Raw genomic sequence first — 19159 nt, 5'->3', positions numbered from 1 at the left:
TGTCATTCATAACATTTCAGGATGTTTGGTTTTTGAGTGTTTTGACATTTAACATTCAAGTGCCTTTTTTCTCAGGTTTTTTTTTTTGTGTGTGTGTGGGTATTCTCCCTGAAATTGACTATATTTCAACTTAAATAATAATTTCATTTGGCAGCAGTTTGATTTTGGGTTCAATGCTGCTGTTGGGATAAAGAGTAGGAGGGAGAAAGGTAGGAAATGAGAAATAAATGAGGTGAAGAAGAAATGAATGACTAAACATAAAATAAAAGCTGGATAAAAAAACCTGTTTAAATTTGTTACTAGCTTGTTGCCCTTGCGTTATATTTTGCACTATTATCACTATCTTTTCACCATTTCTTCTGTTTTCTTTATCATGAGAAATGCTCAATCTTTCTTTCTCTCTACCTTTAATTTTTCTGGTTCCATTGGAGGTAATCCAACTCAAGACTTATATTAATCCTAAGCCAACCCCCCCTCTCCCTCTCCCCTTAGGAGATCCAACTACTGTTTGCAAATCATTATCGTAAGGATGAAAGAAAACAAAGATTTACGTAACGATCCCGTATTTATCTTTTCTACTAGTTAGTAAAATTGTATGTTTGGATTCATATTTTGGAGGCATAAACCCATGTTGATGACTTCATGATTGTCCCATAAACGGTTACAAGATTTATAGGTTAGGATGAGAAGTTTTGCTGTCAACGGGTACAATTTTGAATATACATATGTTTTTCACGTTCATGTCAATATAAAAAGTATGCGTAAATGTTATATTTCCATGATGTGAATCTGGACCTTTCATCAGAGGTATTCCTGCCTGAATACCTGTTCCAAATCCACAATCTGGCAAACATATGTCAGTCAATGAGAACAATACCTTGCATATGTGTAGTTCATAGTTGTGACCTTGTTTATATGCTTATTAAACGTTTATGTTTCCTGACGAAAAATGTGTAGTTTGTACTGGTAGTTGTCATATATTAATACATGCAGCTATTCATATGTTACGAAAGCAGTGGACTGATATGCTTAGGAAGAAACTAGGTATGCATATGGTATTATGGTGTGATAACATGATGGTAATTAACCTGTTGGGTAAAATTTTGCTTAGTTAGGCATTGCGTAAATAAAATTTGTCCACCCTCTGAATCAACAACAACAACAACAACAACAACAAAGCCTTTTCCCACTAAGTGGGGTCGGCTATATGAATCCTAGAACGCCATTGCGCTCGGTTTTGTGTCATGTCCTCCGTTAGATCCAAGTACTCTAAGTCTTTTCTTAGAGTCTCTTCCAAAGTTTTCCTAGGTCTTCCTCTACCCCTTCGGCCCTAAACCTCTGTCCCGTAGTCACATCTTCGAACCGGAGCGTCAGTCGGCCTTCTTTGCACATGTCCAAATCACCGGAGCCGATTTTCTCTCATCTTTCCTACAATTTCGGCTACTCCTACTTTACCTCGGATATCCTCATTCCCAATCTTATCCTTTCTCGTGTGCCCACACATCCCACGAGGCATCCTCATCTCCGCTACACCCATTTTGTGTACGTGTTGATGCTTCACCGCCCAACATTCTGTGCCATACAACATCGCTGGCCTTATTGCCGTCCTATAAAATTTTCCCTTGAGCTTCAGTGGCCTACGACGGTCACACAACACGCCGGATGCACTCTTACACTTCATCCATCCAGCTCGTATTCTATGGTTGAGATCTCCATCTAATTCTCCGTTCTCTTGCAAGATAGATCCTAGGTAGCGAAAACGGTCGCTTTTTGTGATCTTCGCTAGATTGCTCCGGTCATTAGTGTGGATAAGTATATAAATGGATAGAGATAGGAAAGCAAACACAAGATGTACGTGGTTCACCCAGATTGGCTACGTCCACGGAATAGAAGAGTTCTCATTAATTGTGAAGGGTTTACACAAGTACATAGGTTCAAGCTCTCCTTTAGTGAGTACAAGTGAATGATTTAGTACAAATGACATTAGGAAATATTGTGGGAGAATGATCTCGTAGCCACGAAACTTCTAAGTACCGGAGTGTGGTATCGTCTTGACTTGCCTTATCTGTCTCATAGGTAGATGTGGCATCTTCTCTGGAAGTACTCTTCCTCCATCCAGGGGTGGTATCTTTAACTGGTGGAGATGCACAAGGTAATGTATCAATTTCACTTGAAGCTTACTTGTAGTTTCAGGCTTGGTCAAGCGCGATACAAACCATGTAGTAGGAGTCCCCCAAGTCGCCGAGCTAGGGGGTCTGCTGAAAGAGGTGACAGACAAGGTAAGCAATCAGAGCTCCGACTGATTGTTCACCTTCTCCCCATCTTGCAGCAGCATGAAGGATAAAGAGAAGAAAAATGAGAAGAGATGATATGAGATACTTTTGCTTTTGAAGAAGTAACTTTCCACATGCTTATTCTTGAACTGAGCTGGAGGGTTTTCTGGTTTCCTCCAGAGTATAAGGCCGACTGAAGAATTTGAGGGTCAAAACAAGTCCATCAAATCTAGAGTACGTTCCACCCTGCTGATATGGGATACTTTTGCTTTTGACAGAGTAACGGATGTATCGGCACGTGTGCTGTTACGCTTGTCTCCACATGCTTCCTTGTATCCTTCGCACTTGCCCTATCTGTTCCTCAAGCAGATGCGGAATCTTCCCTAGAAACATAAGATGTTGAAGATGAGTACTCGAGAGCAATGCCAGGTAAGTAATCAGGTAAGGGGTTCCAGGCAGTCAGTTCTTGGCTGGAAGCTTGATTCCAAGTGCTGACTGATTGCTCTCTTTCTCCTTGTCTTGTAGGTAAAAACAAGGCCAAAGGAAAAGACAGGGAAAAAGCATGATATGGGATACTCTTGCTTTTAACCCTGATGATATGAGATATTCTTGCTCTAGTATAGCTTGTTTGCAGAGGTATTATCGGGGGGAAAGAAAGCTGAATATTTCGAAAGGCTTCGTTGGGAGTGCCCTCTCAGATATGATGAAGGGTTGAGCATTTTTGCAGGTCTGCCTGTCCGTTGGGGATGGAGGTCGACATATATAGGAGTCTCCCTAACAACAAGTAGTAATGCTATTCCTTTACCCTGCTTGGTCATAGCACGGTAGTGGGAGCTACCAGTTTCACATGTTTTAACTCTGTCAGAGCACTTTGAAAAAGTGGTCTGTGGTATCTGGCTCTCGAGATTCGGAGAACGATGCCTCTTCGATTTTTGAGAAAGCAATCATGCTGGGGGTCTGGCTCTCGAGATTCGGAGAGCAGTGTCTCTTCGATTTTTGAGGAAGTAATCATGTTGGGAGTCTGGCTCTCGAGATTCGGAGAGCAGTGTCTCTTCGATTTTTTAGGAAGTAATCATGTTGGGAGTCTGGCTCTCGAGATTCGGAGGGCGGTGCCTCTTCGATTTTGGAGCAAGCAATCCTGTTGAGAGTGTTGTCTCGAATGTGAGTAAAGGTTGGGCATGTTTGCTAGTCTACCTTGCCACGAAGCACAAAGGTTGACACACAGGGACTTTCCAATTATCCAGCAATGGTACTGTTCCTTTACCCTCTCTTCGCTTTTGAGAAAGTAGTCATGTTGGGAGTCTGGCTCTCGAGATTCGGAGAACGGTGCCTCTTCGATTTTGGAGCAAGCAATCTTGTTAGGAGTGTTTTCTCGAATGTGAGTAAAGGTTGGGCATGTTTGCTAGTCTACCTTGCCACGAAACACAGAGGTTGACACACAGGGACTTTCCAATTATCCAGCAGTGGTACTGTTCCTTTACCCTTGTGGGTAATAATATGGTAGCTAGACCTTCAAAATTTATGTGTCTAAACTTTGTTAGTGCTGTTTCTTTGCTATTCTTTTACCTTTCTTGGTCAGAGCGATGTAGTGGGAGCTGCAAGCTTCACGTGCTCAACTTTGGCAGAGAACTTTGGCAAAGTTATCTGTGGTACCCATGAGCTATTGTTGCGTGTGGGAAGTGGGTGATTGAACAGTAAGATTCATGTGCTTTCTACTTCACCAGAAGTCTTCGACAGAATGCCCATAATTTCTGCAAAGCTGAGTGTGCGTGTGACAGGTGCTGACAAGGCTAGAAAAGTAGGTGCCTCTTCGATTTCTGAGATCGGCCCTCGTGGTCTCTGGGGAGCCCAGCTTTTGAGAAAGCGAGCGCCTCTTCGATTGATTCGGAGAACGATGCCTTATCGATTTTTTAGAAAGCAATCATGCTGGGGGTCTGGCTCTCAAAGATTCGGGGAGCAGTGTCTCTTCGATTTTTGAGAAAGTAATCATGTTGGGAGTCTGGCTCTCGAGATTCGGAGGGCGGTGCCTCTTCGATTTTGGAGCAAGCAATCTTGTTGGGAGTGTTTTCTCGAATGTGAGTAAAGGTTGGGCATGTTTGCTAGTCTACCTTGCCACGAAGCACAGAGGTTGACACACAGAGACTTTCCAATTATCCAGCAATGGTACTGTTCCTTTACCCTCTCTTCGATTTTTAAGAAAGTAGTCATGTTGGGAGTCTGGCTCTCGAGATTCGGAGGACGGTGCCTCGTCGATTTTGGAGCAAGCAATCTTATTGGGAGTGTTTTCTCGAATGTGAGTAAAGGTTGGGCATGTTTGCTAGTCTACCTTGCCACGAAGCACAGAGGTTGACACACAGGGACTTTCCAATTATCCAGCAGTGGTACTGTTCCTTTACCCTTGTGGGTAATAATATGGTAGCTAGACCTTCAAAATTTATGGGTCTAAACTTTGTTAGTGCTGTTTCTTTGCTATTCTTTTACCCTTCTTGGTCAGAGCGATGTAGTGGGAGCTGCAAGCTTCACGTGCTCAACTTTGGCAGAGAACTTTGGTAAAGTTATCTGTGGTACCCATGAGCTATTGTTGCGTGTGGGAAGTGGGTGATTGAACAGTAAGATTCATGTGTTTTCTACTTCCCCAGGAGTCTTCGACAGAATGCCCATAATTTCCGCAAAGCTGAGTGTGCGTGTGACAGGTGCTGACAAGACTGGAAAAGTAGGTGCTTCTTCGATTTCTGAGATCGGCCCTCGTGGTCTCTGGGGAGCCCAGCTTTTGAGAAAGCGAGCGCCTCTTCGATTTCTGAGATCGGCCTTCGTGGTCTTTGAGCAGCCCAACTTTTGAGAAAACAAACGCCTCTTCGATTTCTGAGATCAACCCTCGTGATCTCTAAGCAGCCCAGCTTTTGAGAAAGCAAACGCCTCTTCGATTTCTGAGCAGGCGCCTCTTCGATTTCTGAAGCTCCGTCGAGTGCAGATTTTTATAGAGGCTGGCATTAAGTTCCAAAGCACACTTGAATCTCCACCAGTAGAAGCTTCATTCTTACACTTCTAAGATCTTGATTTGTCCGACCTCTTCTCTCTTCAACACCTTTGAAAATGTTTGGCCCCTCCGACCGTCGTTTTGACTTGAACCTTGTTGAAGAGGCAGCCCCGCCTTCTCCAGACAACATATGGCGCCCATCCTTCGTCTCCCCTACTCGTCCTCTTACCGTTGGGGATTCCGTGATGAAGAATGATATGACCGCTGCGGTGGTGGCCAGGAACCTTCTCACTCCCAAAGATAACAGACTACTTTCCAAACGGTCTAATGAGTTAGCTGTTAAGGATTCGCTGGCTCTCAGTGTTCAGTGTGCAGGTTCTGTGTCTAATATGGCCCAACGCCTATTTGCTCGAACCCGCAAAGTTGAATCATTGGCGGCTGAAGTGATGAGTCTCAAACAGGAGATTAGAGGGCTCAAGCATGAGAATAAACAGTTGCACCGGCTCGCACATGACTATGCTACAAACATGAAGAGGAAGCTTGACTAGATGAAGGAAACTGATGGTCAAGTTTTACTTAATCATCAGAGATTTGTGGGTTTGTTCCAAAGGCATTTATTGCCTTCGTCTTCTGGGGCTGTACCGCGTAATGAAGCTCCGAATGATCAACCTCTGATGCCTCCTCCTTCTAGGGTTCTGTCCAGTACTGAGGCTCCAAATGATCCCCCTTCGGTGCCTTCTCGTTCTGGGGCTCTACCGACTGCTGAGACTTCTCCTAAGCAACCTTTGTGAATGCTCCCTCTTGTGTGTTTATTGTGACTCATGTATATGTACATATTTGTAGCTTATCGGGGATATCAATAAATAAGCTTTCCTTCATTTCAACGTATTGTGTTAAATACACCAAAGCCTTCTTCGCTAAGTTCTTTGAATTTTCTTTTGTTGAAGCTTGTATGTTGAAGCTTTCTAAGTGGAGCATGTAGGTTGGGGTAGTGTTCCCTTAATTTCCCAAGTGAGGAAAACTTCTCGGTTGGAGACTTGGAAAATCCAAGTCACTGAGTGGGATCGGCTATATGAATCTTAGAACGCCATTGTGCTCGATCCTGTGTCATGTCCTTCGTTAGATCCAAGTACTCTAAGTCTTTTCTTAGAGTCTCTTCCAAAGTTTTCCTAGGTCTTCCTCTACCCCTTCGGCCCCGAACCTCTGTCCCATAGTCGCATCTTCTAATCGGAGCGTTAGTAGGCCTTCTTTGCACATGTCCAAACCACCGTAACTGATTTTCTCTCATCTTTCCTTCAATTTCGGCTACTCCTACTTTACCCCGGATATCCTCATTCCTAATCTTATCCTTTCTCGTGTGCCCACACATCCAACGAAGCATCCTCATCTCCGCTACACCCATTTTGTGTACGTGTTGATGTTTCACCGCCCAACATTCTGTGCCATACAGCATCGCCGGCCTTATTGCCGTCCTATAAAATTTTCCCTTGAGCTTCAGTGGCATACGGCGGTCACACAACACGTCGGATGCACTCTTCCACTTCATCCATCCAGCTTGTATTCTATGGTTGAGATCTCCATCTAATTCTCCGTTCTTTTGCAAGATAGATCCTAGGTAACGAAAACGGTCGCTCTTTGGTATTTCTTGATCTCCGATCCTCACCCTTAACTCGTTTTGGCCTCCATTTGCACTAAACTTGCACTCCATATATTCTGTCTTTGATCGGCTTAGGCGAAGACCTTTAGATTCCAACACTTCTCTCCAAAGGTTAAGCTTTGCATTTACCCCTTCCTGAGTTTCATCTATCAACACTATATCGTCTGCGAAAAGCATACACCAAGGAATATCATCTTGAATATGTCATGTTAACTCATCCATTACCAACGCAAAAAGGTAAGGACTTAAGGATGAGCCTTGATGTAATCCTACAGTTATGGGAAAGCTTTCGGTTTGTCCTTCATGAGTTCTTACGGCAGTCTTTGCTCCTTCATACATATCCTTTATAGCTTGGATATATGCTACTCGTACTCCTTTCTTCTTTAAAATCCTCCAAAGAATGTCTCTTGGGACCCTATCATACTCTTTTTCCAAATCTATAAAGACCATGTGTAAATCCTTTTTCCCATCTCTATATCTTTCCATCAATCTTCGTAAGAGATAGATTGCCTCCATGGTTGAGCGCCCTTGCATGAACCCGAATTGGTTGTCCGAAACCCGTGTCTCTTGCCTCAATCTATGCTCAATGACTCTCTCCCAGAGCTTCATTGTATGACTCATTAGCTTAATACCCCTATAGTTCATGCAATTTTGTACGTCGCCCTTATTCTTGTAGATAGGCACCAAAGTGCTCGTTCGCCACTCATTTGGCATCTTCTTCGTTTTCAAAATCCTATTGAAAAGGTCAGTGAGCCATGTTATACCTGTCTCTCCCAAAAGTTTCCACACTTCGATTGGTATATTGTCTGGGCCTATTGCTTTTTTATGCTTCATCTTCTTCAAAGCTACAATCACTTCTTCCTTCCGGATTCGACGATAAAAAGAGTAGTTTCTACACTCTTCTGAGTTACTCAACTCCCCTAAAGAAGCACTCATTTCATGTCCTTCATTGAAAAGATTATGAAAATAACCTCTCCATCTGTCTTTAACCGCGTTCTCTGTAGCAAGAACCTTTCCATCCTCATCCTTGATGCACCTCACTTGGTTTAGGTCCCTTGTCTTCTTTTCCCTTGCTCTAGATAGTTTATAGATATCCAACTCTCCTTCTTTGGTATCTAGTCGTTTATACATATCGTCGTAAGCCGCTAACTTAGCTTCTCTGACAGCTTTCTTCGCCTCTTGCTTCGCTTTTCTATACCTTTCACCATTTTCATCGGTCCTCTCCTTGTATAAGGCTTTACAACATTCCTTCTTAGCCTTCACCTTTGTTTGTACCTCCTCATTCCACCACCAAGATTCCTTTTGGTGTGGGGCAAAGCCCTTGGACTCTCCTAATACCTCTTTTGCTACTTTTCGGATACAACTAGCCATGGAATCCCACATTTGGCTAGCTTCCCCCTCTCTATCCCACACACATTGGGTGATTACCTTCTCTTTGAAAATGACTTGTTTTTCTTCTTTTAGATTCCACCATCTAGTCCTTGGGCACTTCCAAGTCTTGTTCTTTTGTCTTACTCTTTTGATATGTACATCCATCACCAACAAGCGATGTTGATTAGCCACGCTCTCTCCTGGTATAACTTTGCAATCCTTACAAGTTATACGATCCCCTTTCCTCATTAGAAGAAAATCTATTTGTGTTTTTGACGACCCACTCTTGTAGGTGATCACATGTTCTTCTCTCTTCTTAAAGAAGGTGTTGGCTAAGAAGAGATCATATGCCATTGCAAAATCCAAGATAGCTTCCCCATCCTCGTTTCTCTCCCCAAAACCATGGCCACCATGAAAACCTCCATAGTTGCATGTCTCCCTGCCCACGTGTCCATTTAAATCTCCTCCTATAAATAACTTCTCCGTCTGAGCAATTCCTTGCACCAAGTCTCCAAGATCTTCCCAAAATTTCTCCTTCGAACTCGTATCCAACCCTACTTGAGGTGCGTACGCACTAATCACATTGATAAGTTCTTGTCCTATTACAATCTTGATTGCCATGATTCTATCTCCTACCCTCTTGACATCTACAACATCTTGTACCAAGGTCTTGTCGACGATGATGCCAACACCGTTTCTCGTTCTATTTGTGCCCGAATACCAAAGTTTAAACCCTGAGTTTTCTAGATCCTTTGCCTTACTACCAACCCACTTAGTTTCTTGTAGGCACATAATATTTATCCTTCTCCTCACCATAACTTCCACTAATTCCATAGATTTTCCCGTTAAGGTTCCTATATTCCACGTTCCTAAACGCATTTTGCTCTCTTGAACTCTACCCTTCTGTCCTAGCTTCTTCACCCTCCCCCGTCTAATAGGATCAAAGTACTTCTTTTGTGTGTCCCGGGTAAAGTTGATAGGAGCATATGCTCCCAAACAACTTTGAGTGGAGTCGTTCGAAAAGAAGTTTCTATGGCCCCATTGCTCATTTAACACTGCATCCGGGTGCCGATGGAGATACAGCGACCCTTGCTCACTTATCACTGTGCTCGGGCCACACAGCGCGCCACTTACGGGTGACGCCCTAGCTTTAGCGCGATTTTGTTCTGGATTCATTTTCATAAGGATTCGACGTGATCATGGAGTGCCGGCTGTCGACTACCTGACGCCCTCCCCCTCCTCCTTTATCCGGGCTTGGGACCGGCCATGTAAGACATAGGCGGAGTTCACCCTCTGAATCACATCATTTAAATATGAAGAATTTGGTAGTTCCTTAAATTATATATACTAAAACTCAGTTTCTGAACACTGTTCATTAACAGTGATTTGACGAATTTGCCCTCGGTTTCTTCTTGATCTCCCGTTGTGCTGCCTCTTTTACACAGTGAAATGACCACTTTGTCCTGGCTGGCCACGCGTTCTTCATCAATGGCCTTTCCTGTTGGATTTCTCTGCTGTTTCATTCTCTGCCTTCCATTTCCTGCAATCGTTTTTTTTTTCTCAGCTCCACGTCTACACGTGTTGGTCATCGTGGAAAGAAAAGTGGTGGAAAGCCGACGAAAGCAGTGGAAAAACCCATTTGCTTTTCCATTCGCTAATCTCAGAAAGGGCATCCCCTCCCATCGCCGTTCTCGAGTTCTTTCGATGAAGTTTTCTCTCTCACTTTCTTGCTAAAAACGACAGAACCAGTCAAAATTTGTGCAGATCTTTTTTCTGGAACAATAGAAACGATGCGCTGTTCTTCCCTTATTCTCCAGGTTCCTCCCTCTTTCCTCTTCATCCGTTGGACAACGTCTCCTTCGTTTCGACCTCTCTCTTAGAAACACAGTGGAGATCTCTTCAGTTTTCTCTCCAATCTTCTTTGTCAGGATCTCTGGAGAAAAAAAGTTGATTTTTTTTTTTTTCAGTTTTTGGTTTGTGGGTTTTTAATTTTTTGACTTTTTGTGCAGGTAAAGGAAGAACCCAGAAGAGATATGTTCACTAAAGGACTTGACAGGAGCGCCCTTCATGGGGTTAGAAAGGTTTGTGAAGAAAAATCATTACCATCTTCCTTTTTTCGAATTGAAAAAATAAATAAAGTAGGGTTTAATTTTACTGTTGTTTGATTTAGTCCTCAGCACCATTCGTGGTATTTTTACTCATTCACTACCCGATAAATAAAACCCATATATTTTTTTTTGAATTTTATGAATTTTGGTGTGATTTTGGTTGTTGATGTTTTCTCAGTGATTGAATTCTGGGTTTTTAGCCGTACCCAATTTTAGTCGACCCATGCAGCATAGGGCGTTTGCCCCTGTTTGCTTTCCTTTTCTCACCAGACATCTCTGCCAGCATGATCCGCCAAACTCGCCGATCGCGTCTGCTCTCGCGGACTAGGTATGACTTCTATCATTTTCCGTTTGTTTCCCGGGAAAATTTAGGGCTAGAAAGTGTGTAGAATTTTAATCTTTAAACTTTAAACTGTCCTGTGCACAGAGAAATTGAAATTTAATTCCAGGTTCTGTATTGCTCTATAATTGAAGGTCTTCTACTCCCTAAAAGGCTGATTAACACCAGCAACCACAACACCAACAAGGACTACTGCAGCTTAGGTACAATTAAACAACCATAATTCCCAAGTTTTGATTATTATTTTTTACTAATTTGCTATCTTTTAAATATAATCATACCATCCGTGTTGATATGAACAGTCCATAATGTGTTTATTGTGTTGAAAGATGCGGAAAAAAATGAAAAATTTGGTGTGAGTTTGTTGCGTTTTGGTTTAATCGTTTGGGGAATGTGGAGTTGTTACTTCAAAATTGAAATTTAATGGGAATGCCATGATTGAAATTTTATAGCAATGATGAATGAGCCAATCTGAAATACCAAATTACAGCTGATGAACTCACTCCTATATGACTATTACTGCATATACTCATCTTTTATTTCGTTGGGTTTTATTTTTATTTCATTTTTTTTGGTTTCGCAAAGAACTGAATTTTATCTTATCTATAGCTCTATACGCATGTAGTTTTTCTCTTTTTTGGTTTCGAGTATGTGGTTGGTTTTATTTAACAATCTTTTGGAATATAGAGAATCTTTGCATCAATGTCTTATTCTTGGATTTCCTGATGATTTGGCATTGAGATGTTAAGCAAAGGTGTCCCATGGGAACCACAGATTGTTCGAAACTATCTCAAAGAAGTGGAGAGATTTGTTACGTAGCTCCAGACTATGCCAACTATGAAGCTCTAGAAAAATGGTGCGGAAATTGGCTGTTTGTCATTGATGAGGTATAATCCAATAGCTAATAAGTATGCTCCTATATTCGACACTTTAATTATGTCTAGAACTAATGTTGTTATTACTACTTTCATTTTTACAGAAGGAAAGGTTTTTTGTTCTTCATTTCTTGCTATATCATCTAGGGTTGTGCAAACTATTCATTATAGGGGATCCCTTCATGTATATAGTTGTTTCTTGCTAAGATTTCCGCAAACTATTTTTGTTATGTCGAAGTTGAAATCTTTTTTTACGATTGTAAATAGATTTCACATGTATGCAAATAGTATATATACACATTATAACTTTCTACATATTTTGTACAGTTTCAAAACCCGCGGCATCGCGCGGGCACTCTTGCTAGTGTTTTCTATAATTGTTCACAAATTAAAGATATACGATTTTGTCTACAGGAAAGTTTTGCTTCTTGTGGATGCAAAGCAAGGAGCTCCTAAGGATGGAAATTCTTCTCTTGAACGTTTTCAGGTAATAGGTTCTCTTTCTCTCGCATCCACTATCATTGTCAAATAACTATAAATACTAATCCATTTGCTTTTGATTTTTTTGGGTTTGATCTGTATGGTGAGTCGGTGACTGCCACAGATGCTCTCACAGAATCCGTGGTTTTGTTTTCTTTTAAATCTCAAACTTCTCCTTTGCAAGAGGATAAAACTGTATTTTAATTTTTTTTTAAGAGACGGTGGAGTGAGCATTTTGGCGAATTTAATAACAACACACAACCACACATTGTTTCAGATACTCAATTTATAAAAGCTCTCTTTTGACGGATGAATGTACCCACACAAACTCTTCGTTTCTGTAATCCTTCTTTCAGTGGCAGAAGTAGGGCAAGAATTTTGTATAATTGTGCTGTTGTATATGTTTCTTTTGGGTAATTTGGTTCGATAGAGAGATATGCAGAGGAGAGTTCCTTGGGAGAAGGTCGGGTTACGGGCACCCAAATTCCTTTCATAACCTAGAGTGTTTGACCAGTAATACTATCATAAAAGAACATGTATGCAGTGCATGGAATCTAGCTTGCCTTATATCAACCGTTCGTTTGGTAATAAAGAGGCTTGGGTTTGTGTATGTTGCCTTGGCAAACCAATATTTGCTTGCTCAACATTTATTTTTAATACTGTAGGTAGAGATCTATCCTCTCAAGATTCATTTAACTGAGGCAATGTACAGAATGATGTGGGGATATTTATTCCCAGAAGAAGAACAAGATTCACAAAGACGGCAGGTATGTTGGAAATGTTACTGATTTGAAATTTGTGACTGTTTTCAGAGGTATAAATGGTTGTCCAATTGGTCACATGCAGGAAGTTTGGAAGGTTTCAACAACTGCTGGTGCAAAACGTGTGAAGAAAGGCTCATTAGTCCTAGAGATTTCTGCATTAAGCGGTCAAACAAATAAAGAGTCTGAGGCCTCATCCAAAGCAAGTGCCTCTGCCCCTTCTACCAGTGAATCCTCCGTTCATGCAGATCCTGTGCAAGTGAGATTCCTTCTCTTCTTTCCTTTAATTTTTTGGGCTAGTTTTTTTATGAAGCAATATGATTACCACTTTCTTATTTTCTAGATTATCATTATAACAGATTAATGGATGCCTTTTATTTTATTTTATTTTTTTATTGCACAGTTACTTTAAATCAACATTTGATGTTATACTAGAATGGATGTAGAGAAATTATTGTGTTCGTTTATTTTCTTCCATGTGATCTTAAAGCTACACTGCACTTTTGTTGATCTTTTTGTTTGACCTGATTCATCTGTGCAGGAATCAAAATTGCAAAACCTAAAGACAACAGTTGGTGGTAGTCCAACCAGAGAGTTAAGAAGAACGTCTTCCTTTGACAGATCATGGGAAGACACTGGCAGAATCAGTTGCGACAGAACGTTTTCCCTACTATTATAATTTAACAGCATGAAAATTGTTATTAAAACATCGATCTTTAAACCTGCTTTAAATTATCATCGTCAATTTTTTCAGGGTAAGAAGTTCAAGGACAAGGCTAATAGTCAGAGGGAACCCAGTGGATCGGGTGTTCCTGATAGTGACCTTAATTTCAGTGACAATGAAGGTCAGCCAGAACAGCCTGACCCGAATCCTATACCGTTTCTCAAGCGTCCAAGTGACGGAGCAGGTGATGGATTTGTCACTTCCATCAGAGGCCTTTTCAATACTCAACGTCGCAAGGCCAAGGCATTCGTACTGCGAACCATGGGGGGTGAAGCAGAGAATGATTTCCAAGGAGATTGGAGTGAAAGTGATGCAGAGTTCTCTCCATTTGCTAGGCAGCTCACTATAACGAAAGCTAAGAGACTTATCCGGCGGCACACGAAAAAATTCCGTTCAGGAAAAGGTTTGTCAAATTGTTCACTTTCGTAAAATGATCAATCACCTCATCGCCTTCTTTTGTCCACTTGTCCTTTTTATTCTTCCCCAAGGACGAAGAAAATAACATAGCGCATGGCCTGTTCATTCTTAGGATGCCATTTAGTTAGACGATAAGTGGGTACTAGGTGATCCTATAGAAACTGTCTTTGTAAGGTTCATCCTCACAACAGAGAGATTCACTCGCATCCTCGCCAAGGGAAACCACTGCATTCGAGAGCGATTCTTCGAGTGGATCCTCACCCTACGAAGATTTTAATGAGGGAAACATTTTGTCCTCCAGAGAGGTTCCTTGAAGGCGGCTTTAAGAAACCCCAGTTGAGAAGGGGAGTAAAATGAGACAATATTATTTGTTCTAGTCGGGTGACCACTATAGAAAGAAGGATTTTAGGTGCCATGTTCATCGTCTAAGGACGCACGAGGAAGATTGATGCATCCCTTGGTATCGCTTCGAGACCGTGCATTTGTGCAGCAGAAGACAGACTAACTTCGAGCAATGCGGGTTGAAGCCATCTCTCACGCCTTGATGGTCTTCGGCCTCGGGATGTAATTCTATTTGCCACAAGGGGCTGGTTGTATAGTTTTGTAAGTTGAGCTGAAGAAAACAGAGGGTCCTAAATTTGAAGAGCTCTCGGTTAATTTCCCTGAATCTGTACATAGATTCAAATATAAATTTTGAAATAAATGAATGTAGAATCTCTCCCTACTAAACCATTGCCTTCCCGTGACTAAGCCAGCGTTATCCGTCGCCAGTCTTTCCCTTAATTCGATGTTATCTCTAAACTAAATTTACATTCTTTGAAGTTTGGGGTGGTTTTTTAAAATGTGTCATGTGGTTTTCATTTTCTCAAAGGGAATTGTTATTGGTATTCTAAAATTCTCATTTTACACTCCAAACTTTCTATATTTAGAAAGAAAAATACACTTGTGAGCAGTGTAGAATGAGATTTTTGAAGTACCAATAACACTTCCCATCTCAAATTGCAGTAAGAAGTTTTGAAATTGTTGTAATTTATGCATTTGTATTTGAATATTCATTAAATTGATGGCATGATGGGCATAAAACTCGTAATAGGATTGATATGCAAGCTACGTTGCATGCGGTCCACTTTTCTACTGGATAGGGTCTTGAGTTTCAACCCATTCCGTTCCAGAATCAAAACTCTCTTTCCTAAATTATTGTAATAGTTTCAAACTCTCTTCCATTAATAATTATTATTTTAAAAAAATATGCAAGCCACATTTACACCACATTAATTAAAAACCCATCAATTTAATAGAGAATTACAAGTTCAAATAAACAAAATGTGTAAATTGATATAATTCTAAAACCTCAAGGTGTAATGTGAACAAATTTGAAACCTCGAGACTTATTTTTGAAAACCAACTCAAATATATAGGGTGTAAAGTGTCGTTTGGACTTTTTTTTTTTGACAAGGATGACTTCCTGCCCACGTGGAAACCTTGATCTTGTACCGTCTAGAAGTGGCAAATCAACTCATTGGATTATTAATAGGTACATGTTAAGAACCTTTTAATTTGATATCACCATAATATAAAGGTGAGAATGGTGGTGGTGGTGATAGTACAAGGTGAAATCAAACTAAATAGATCTAAATGGGTATCCATTGACAACCTAATGGGTTGATTTGCTTGGTACTGTTCATTTAAAAATAATTTTTTGTAGGGTTATAATTCTAGACGTGGCAATACTAAACTCTTTCGATTGAAGATGGCCTAACGACCTACAATGGCTATATTGTTTCCGTTTGAGTAAATTTTTATCAAGCTTGGTCGTACTTCTTCCTTCAAGAGTAATCTCACTGTGATACAACACAGAGAAGTATATATGCATTCAAAGAAAATAGCTAGGACCTACAATACGAGCAGATATTATAGATGACAAAAGTGGACAAACCATATAGAAATTACAATGAATGAACAGAAGTGAAGGATTAATATAAGGGAGTTTTAGTGAAAATCCTTCGGTACTATTCACTTTAACGAAAAACCATATTTTTACACTAAAAAGTCAAACCTGATACTATTTATTTTACCCTTTATTTTGTCCTTATCATTAAAACTCAAAGTTTTCAAGTTTTGTCCTTATCATTAAAACTCAAAGTTTTTAAGTCATTTTCATTAGTTTTTCATTAATATAAACTAATAAGGTTTTTTTGTTTGGACAAAGAAACTAATAAGGTCTAAATTACTTTTACAAACGCTCTATAGAATAAAGATGTCCAAGTCCAGTTTCTTAGCTATTTTGATCCCAAGGTATTGCAGTATCTTTCATATGACTAATGAAAAATAAGTAAGACTCAGAAAACAGAAGGCTGGACGGGAATGAGTATTCCTTTTAATATTTTACACATCACACACTGTGTCTGTATAAAATCACTTCTTGATATAGAAGCACCTCATTGTATTTATCGACCTCATGAAAAGAACTACGTTCAGTTACAGAAATTCCCTAATGACTGCATCTTAAACTACTTCTTAACTAAGTCAGATATACAAATCTAATAAAAAAATTAGAAAACTTCATTTTAATCCTTGACAAAGATGACTTTTAGATTAAAATCATGAGTAATCAAAGTCTAATTTTAGTCACTTGATACATTAATAACCTCATTTATTAATTATATTTTTATTTATTAATTATTTCTCTTTTTCTTCCTAATTTTTAATGTATTAATTTTATAGAAAACTAGATTTTAATCCCTAAATAAGATGAAGTTTAGAAAAATGTCTTATACAAGATTAAAAATTGATTTTAGTCCCTATGCTCTATTATATGCCAGCATATGTATTCAATGTCTCTCTTTTTTTATTTATAATTTTGTGGTGTTTATAAATTAAATTTTATGAAAATATTATAAATTTTAATTCTCATTATGGTGAATATCTTATATAAGAAAATATTTTCGTAGAGATTTTTCGGTACACTTATATTTTTGCATATTTTCTTATGTGCCACTAATTCATTACAATATATTTATGTACAAACATTTCGGTACACTGAGTTAGTATAATATGTTTAGGTGCTGACATTTAGGTACACTAGTTTAGTCTAATATATTTAGGTATTGACATTTCGGTACACTAGTTTAGTATCATATAGTTAGATACGGAATTTTCAGTACGCTTATATTTTTGCATATTTTCTTATGTGCCACTAATTTACTACAATATATTTAGGTACAGACATTTCGGTACACTAAATTAGTAAAATATATTATGATACAAACGTTTAGCTACACTACTTAGAGGAAGTTAAATAAAATTAATGAATTAAAATGTGTATAATAATAAATTTAAAATTTAATGCAATGACATTAAATAAGATATCTATTAAATATTAAAACAAAAATATAATATAAATTTGAATTGAGTACACATTAGGGACTAAAATCAATATCCAATTTAACACCAGATTTTTATTAAATTTTACTCGTCTTGAATGATTAAAGTTCAAAAATCCCATAAATATATAAGAGAGGAACAAGAAGTTTACGAAGCTTGTGGGTATAAAGAATAATAATCACCACTGGTCCACGAGGAGAAGGTTTTAAATCTCAATTTGCAGAAGCACGTAGCATGTAAAGATGGTGTAAAAAGAATGATTTCTGCATGGTTGATTAGGGTTTAGGTAGCTCACGGAAGAAAGAGACTTGTATGGAAATTAGGTAGCTCACGGAAGGAAGAGACTTGTATGAAAACAACGACTTGGTATATAAATAGGTCGTTTACTGTTCCCAGCTCACACACCCATCAAGTTCCTTTCTTTTTTTTACCATTTCAACACTGCACAATGGTGATGAAACTGGCCCTCTTTTTCGTTTGAGCATTCTTGATGTTGATACAATATTCCTCCTACACTGCACCGTAGTGTGGAAGAAGGACTATTGTATCGGATTTTCTGCGGAATTGACAAGCTCGACTTGTAGATAGCGTTGTTCATCTGGCAACACCGTTGAAGCTCGAAGCACAGGAATGTCATGTACTCTCTGTGGATTCCTACCGGGCAATAGTTCTCGAAGAGATTTGATGAAGCTTCTGTATGCTTCAGCACGATCAATTTGCTGGTTCTCGGCATCCTCGTTTGGAATGAAACTGAACTCGAGCCCCTTGTTTCCGGGGTGACGATCATGTATGTAGTAAAATATAAAATGAAAAAGAGGGCCAGCTTCTTGTGCAGTATTGATTTACTTGAAATGGTAAAAAAGAAAGGAACTTGAGGGAGTGTGTGAGCCGGGAACAGTAAACGTAAGCCTCCGATCGAGTCTGAAGGTGGTTTAATTGTCGAAGGTCAAACGACCTATTTATATACCAAAAGTCATTGGTTTCCATACAAGTCTCTTTCTTCCAGTGAGCTACCTAAACCCTAATTAACCCTGTATAAATCATTCTTTTTTACAGCATATGCTACGTGCTTCTGCAAAGAATACAAGTCTCTTTGTTCCCGTAAGCTACCTAAACCCTAACCAACCCTGCGTAAATCATTCTTTTGTCTCCTCCTTCCCGTAAGCTACCTAAACCCTAACCAACCCTGCATAAATCATTCTTTTTACAGCATCTTTACATGCTACGTGCTTCTGCAAATTAAGATTTAAAACCTTATTCTCGTGGACTGGTCATTATCATTCTTTATACCCCACAATCTTCGTAGACTTCTTGTTCCTCTCATATATTTATCTATAATACTTAGGGACAAGTAATATATATATACACACACACACTAGAAAATAGTACCTGCGCATTGCTGCGGGATTACAAATTGTATGAAAAATTATGCTTCAAATATATAAAAGATTGTGTCATAGAAGATTAATATCATTTACGCATACTTTTTATATTGATATGAACGTGAAAAACATATGTATATTCAAAATTGTACCCGTTGACGGCAAAACTTCTCATACTAACCTATAAAGCTTGTAACCGTTTATGGGGCAATCATGAAGTCGTCAACATGGGTTTATGCCTTAAAAATATGAACCCAAAATCAAACTGCTGTCAAATGAAATTATTATTTAAATTGAAATATAGTCAATTTCAGGGAGAATACCCCAAAAAACAAAAACAAAAAACAAAAAAAACAAAAAAAACTGGGAAAAAAAGGCACTGGAATGTTAAATGTCAAAACACTCAAAAA

General features: G+C 39.4%; 2 protein-coding genes across 2 annotated transcripts in view; both read left to right on the top strand.

Moving 5' to 3' along the window:
* Window positions 1-14712, top strand: part of LOC103441728 (protein SABRE-like) — an 86879-nt gene extending 72167 nt beyond the window's left edge. Inside the window, exons 22-23 of the mRNA XM_070825954.1 lie at window positions 13597-13969; window positions 14158-14712. Coding sequence (XP_070682055.1) covers window positions 13597-13969; window positions 14158-14297 — 513 coding nt within the window. The 3' untranslated portion in view covers window positions 14298-14712. The remainder of the gene's footprint in view (window positions 1-13596; window positions 13970-14157) is intronic.
* On the top strand, window positions 9865-13185 carry LOC103446001 (protein SABRE-like). The gene is made up of 8 exons (XM_070826752.1): window positions 9865-10095; window positions 10288-10359; window positions 10565-10714; window positions 10861-10929; window positions 11468-11613; window positions 12016-12088; window positions 12747-12848; window positions 12928-13185. Exons 5-8 carry the CDS (start codon window positions 11609-11611, stop codon window positions 13183-13185), a joined length of 438 nt encoding a protein of 145 aa, XP_070682853.1. The 5' UTR covers window positions 9865-10095; window positions 10288-10359; window positions 10565-10714; window positions 10861-10929; window positions 11468-11608.
* Window positions 14713-19159: the final 4447 nt, after the last annotated feature.

This window comes from Malus domestica, chromosome 08 (genome assembly GCF_042453785.1).
Source record: "Malus domestica chromosome 08, GDT2T_hap1".
In the NCBI taxonomy this organism is placed as follows: domain Eukaryota; kingdom Viridiplantae; phylum Streptophyta; class Magnoliopsida; order Rosales; family Rosaceae; genus Malus; species Malus domestica.
Note: the sequence above shows the minus strand (reverse complement) of the source record. Positions and strands in the feature narration are given on the sequence as shown.

Bases quoted from the DNA above. Each gene is read 5' to 3' on its own strand.
- LOC103446001 (XM_070826752.1), top strand. The intron at 12,089-12,746 runs GTAATAGGTTCT...TTAATACTGTAG, and splicing joins CTTCTCTTGAACGTTTTCAG to GTAGAGATCTATCCTCTCAA. The intron at 12,849-12,927 runs GTATGTTGGAAA...GGTCACATGCAG, and splicing joins AAGATTCACAAAGACGGCAG to GAAGTTTGGAAGGTTTCAAC.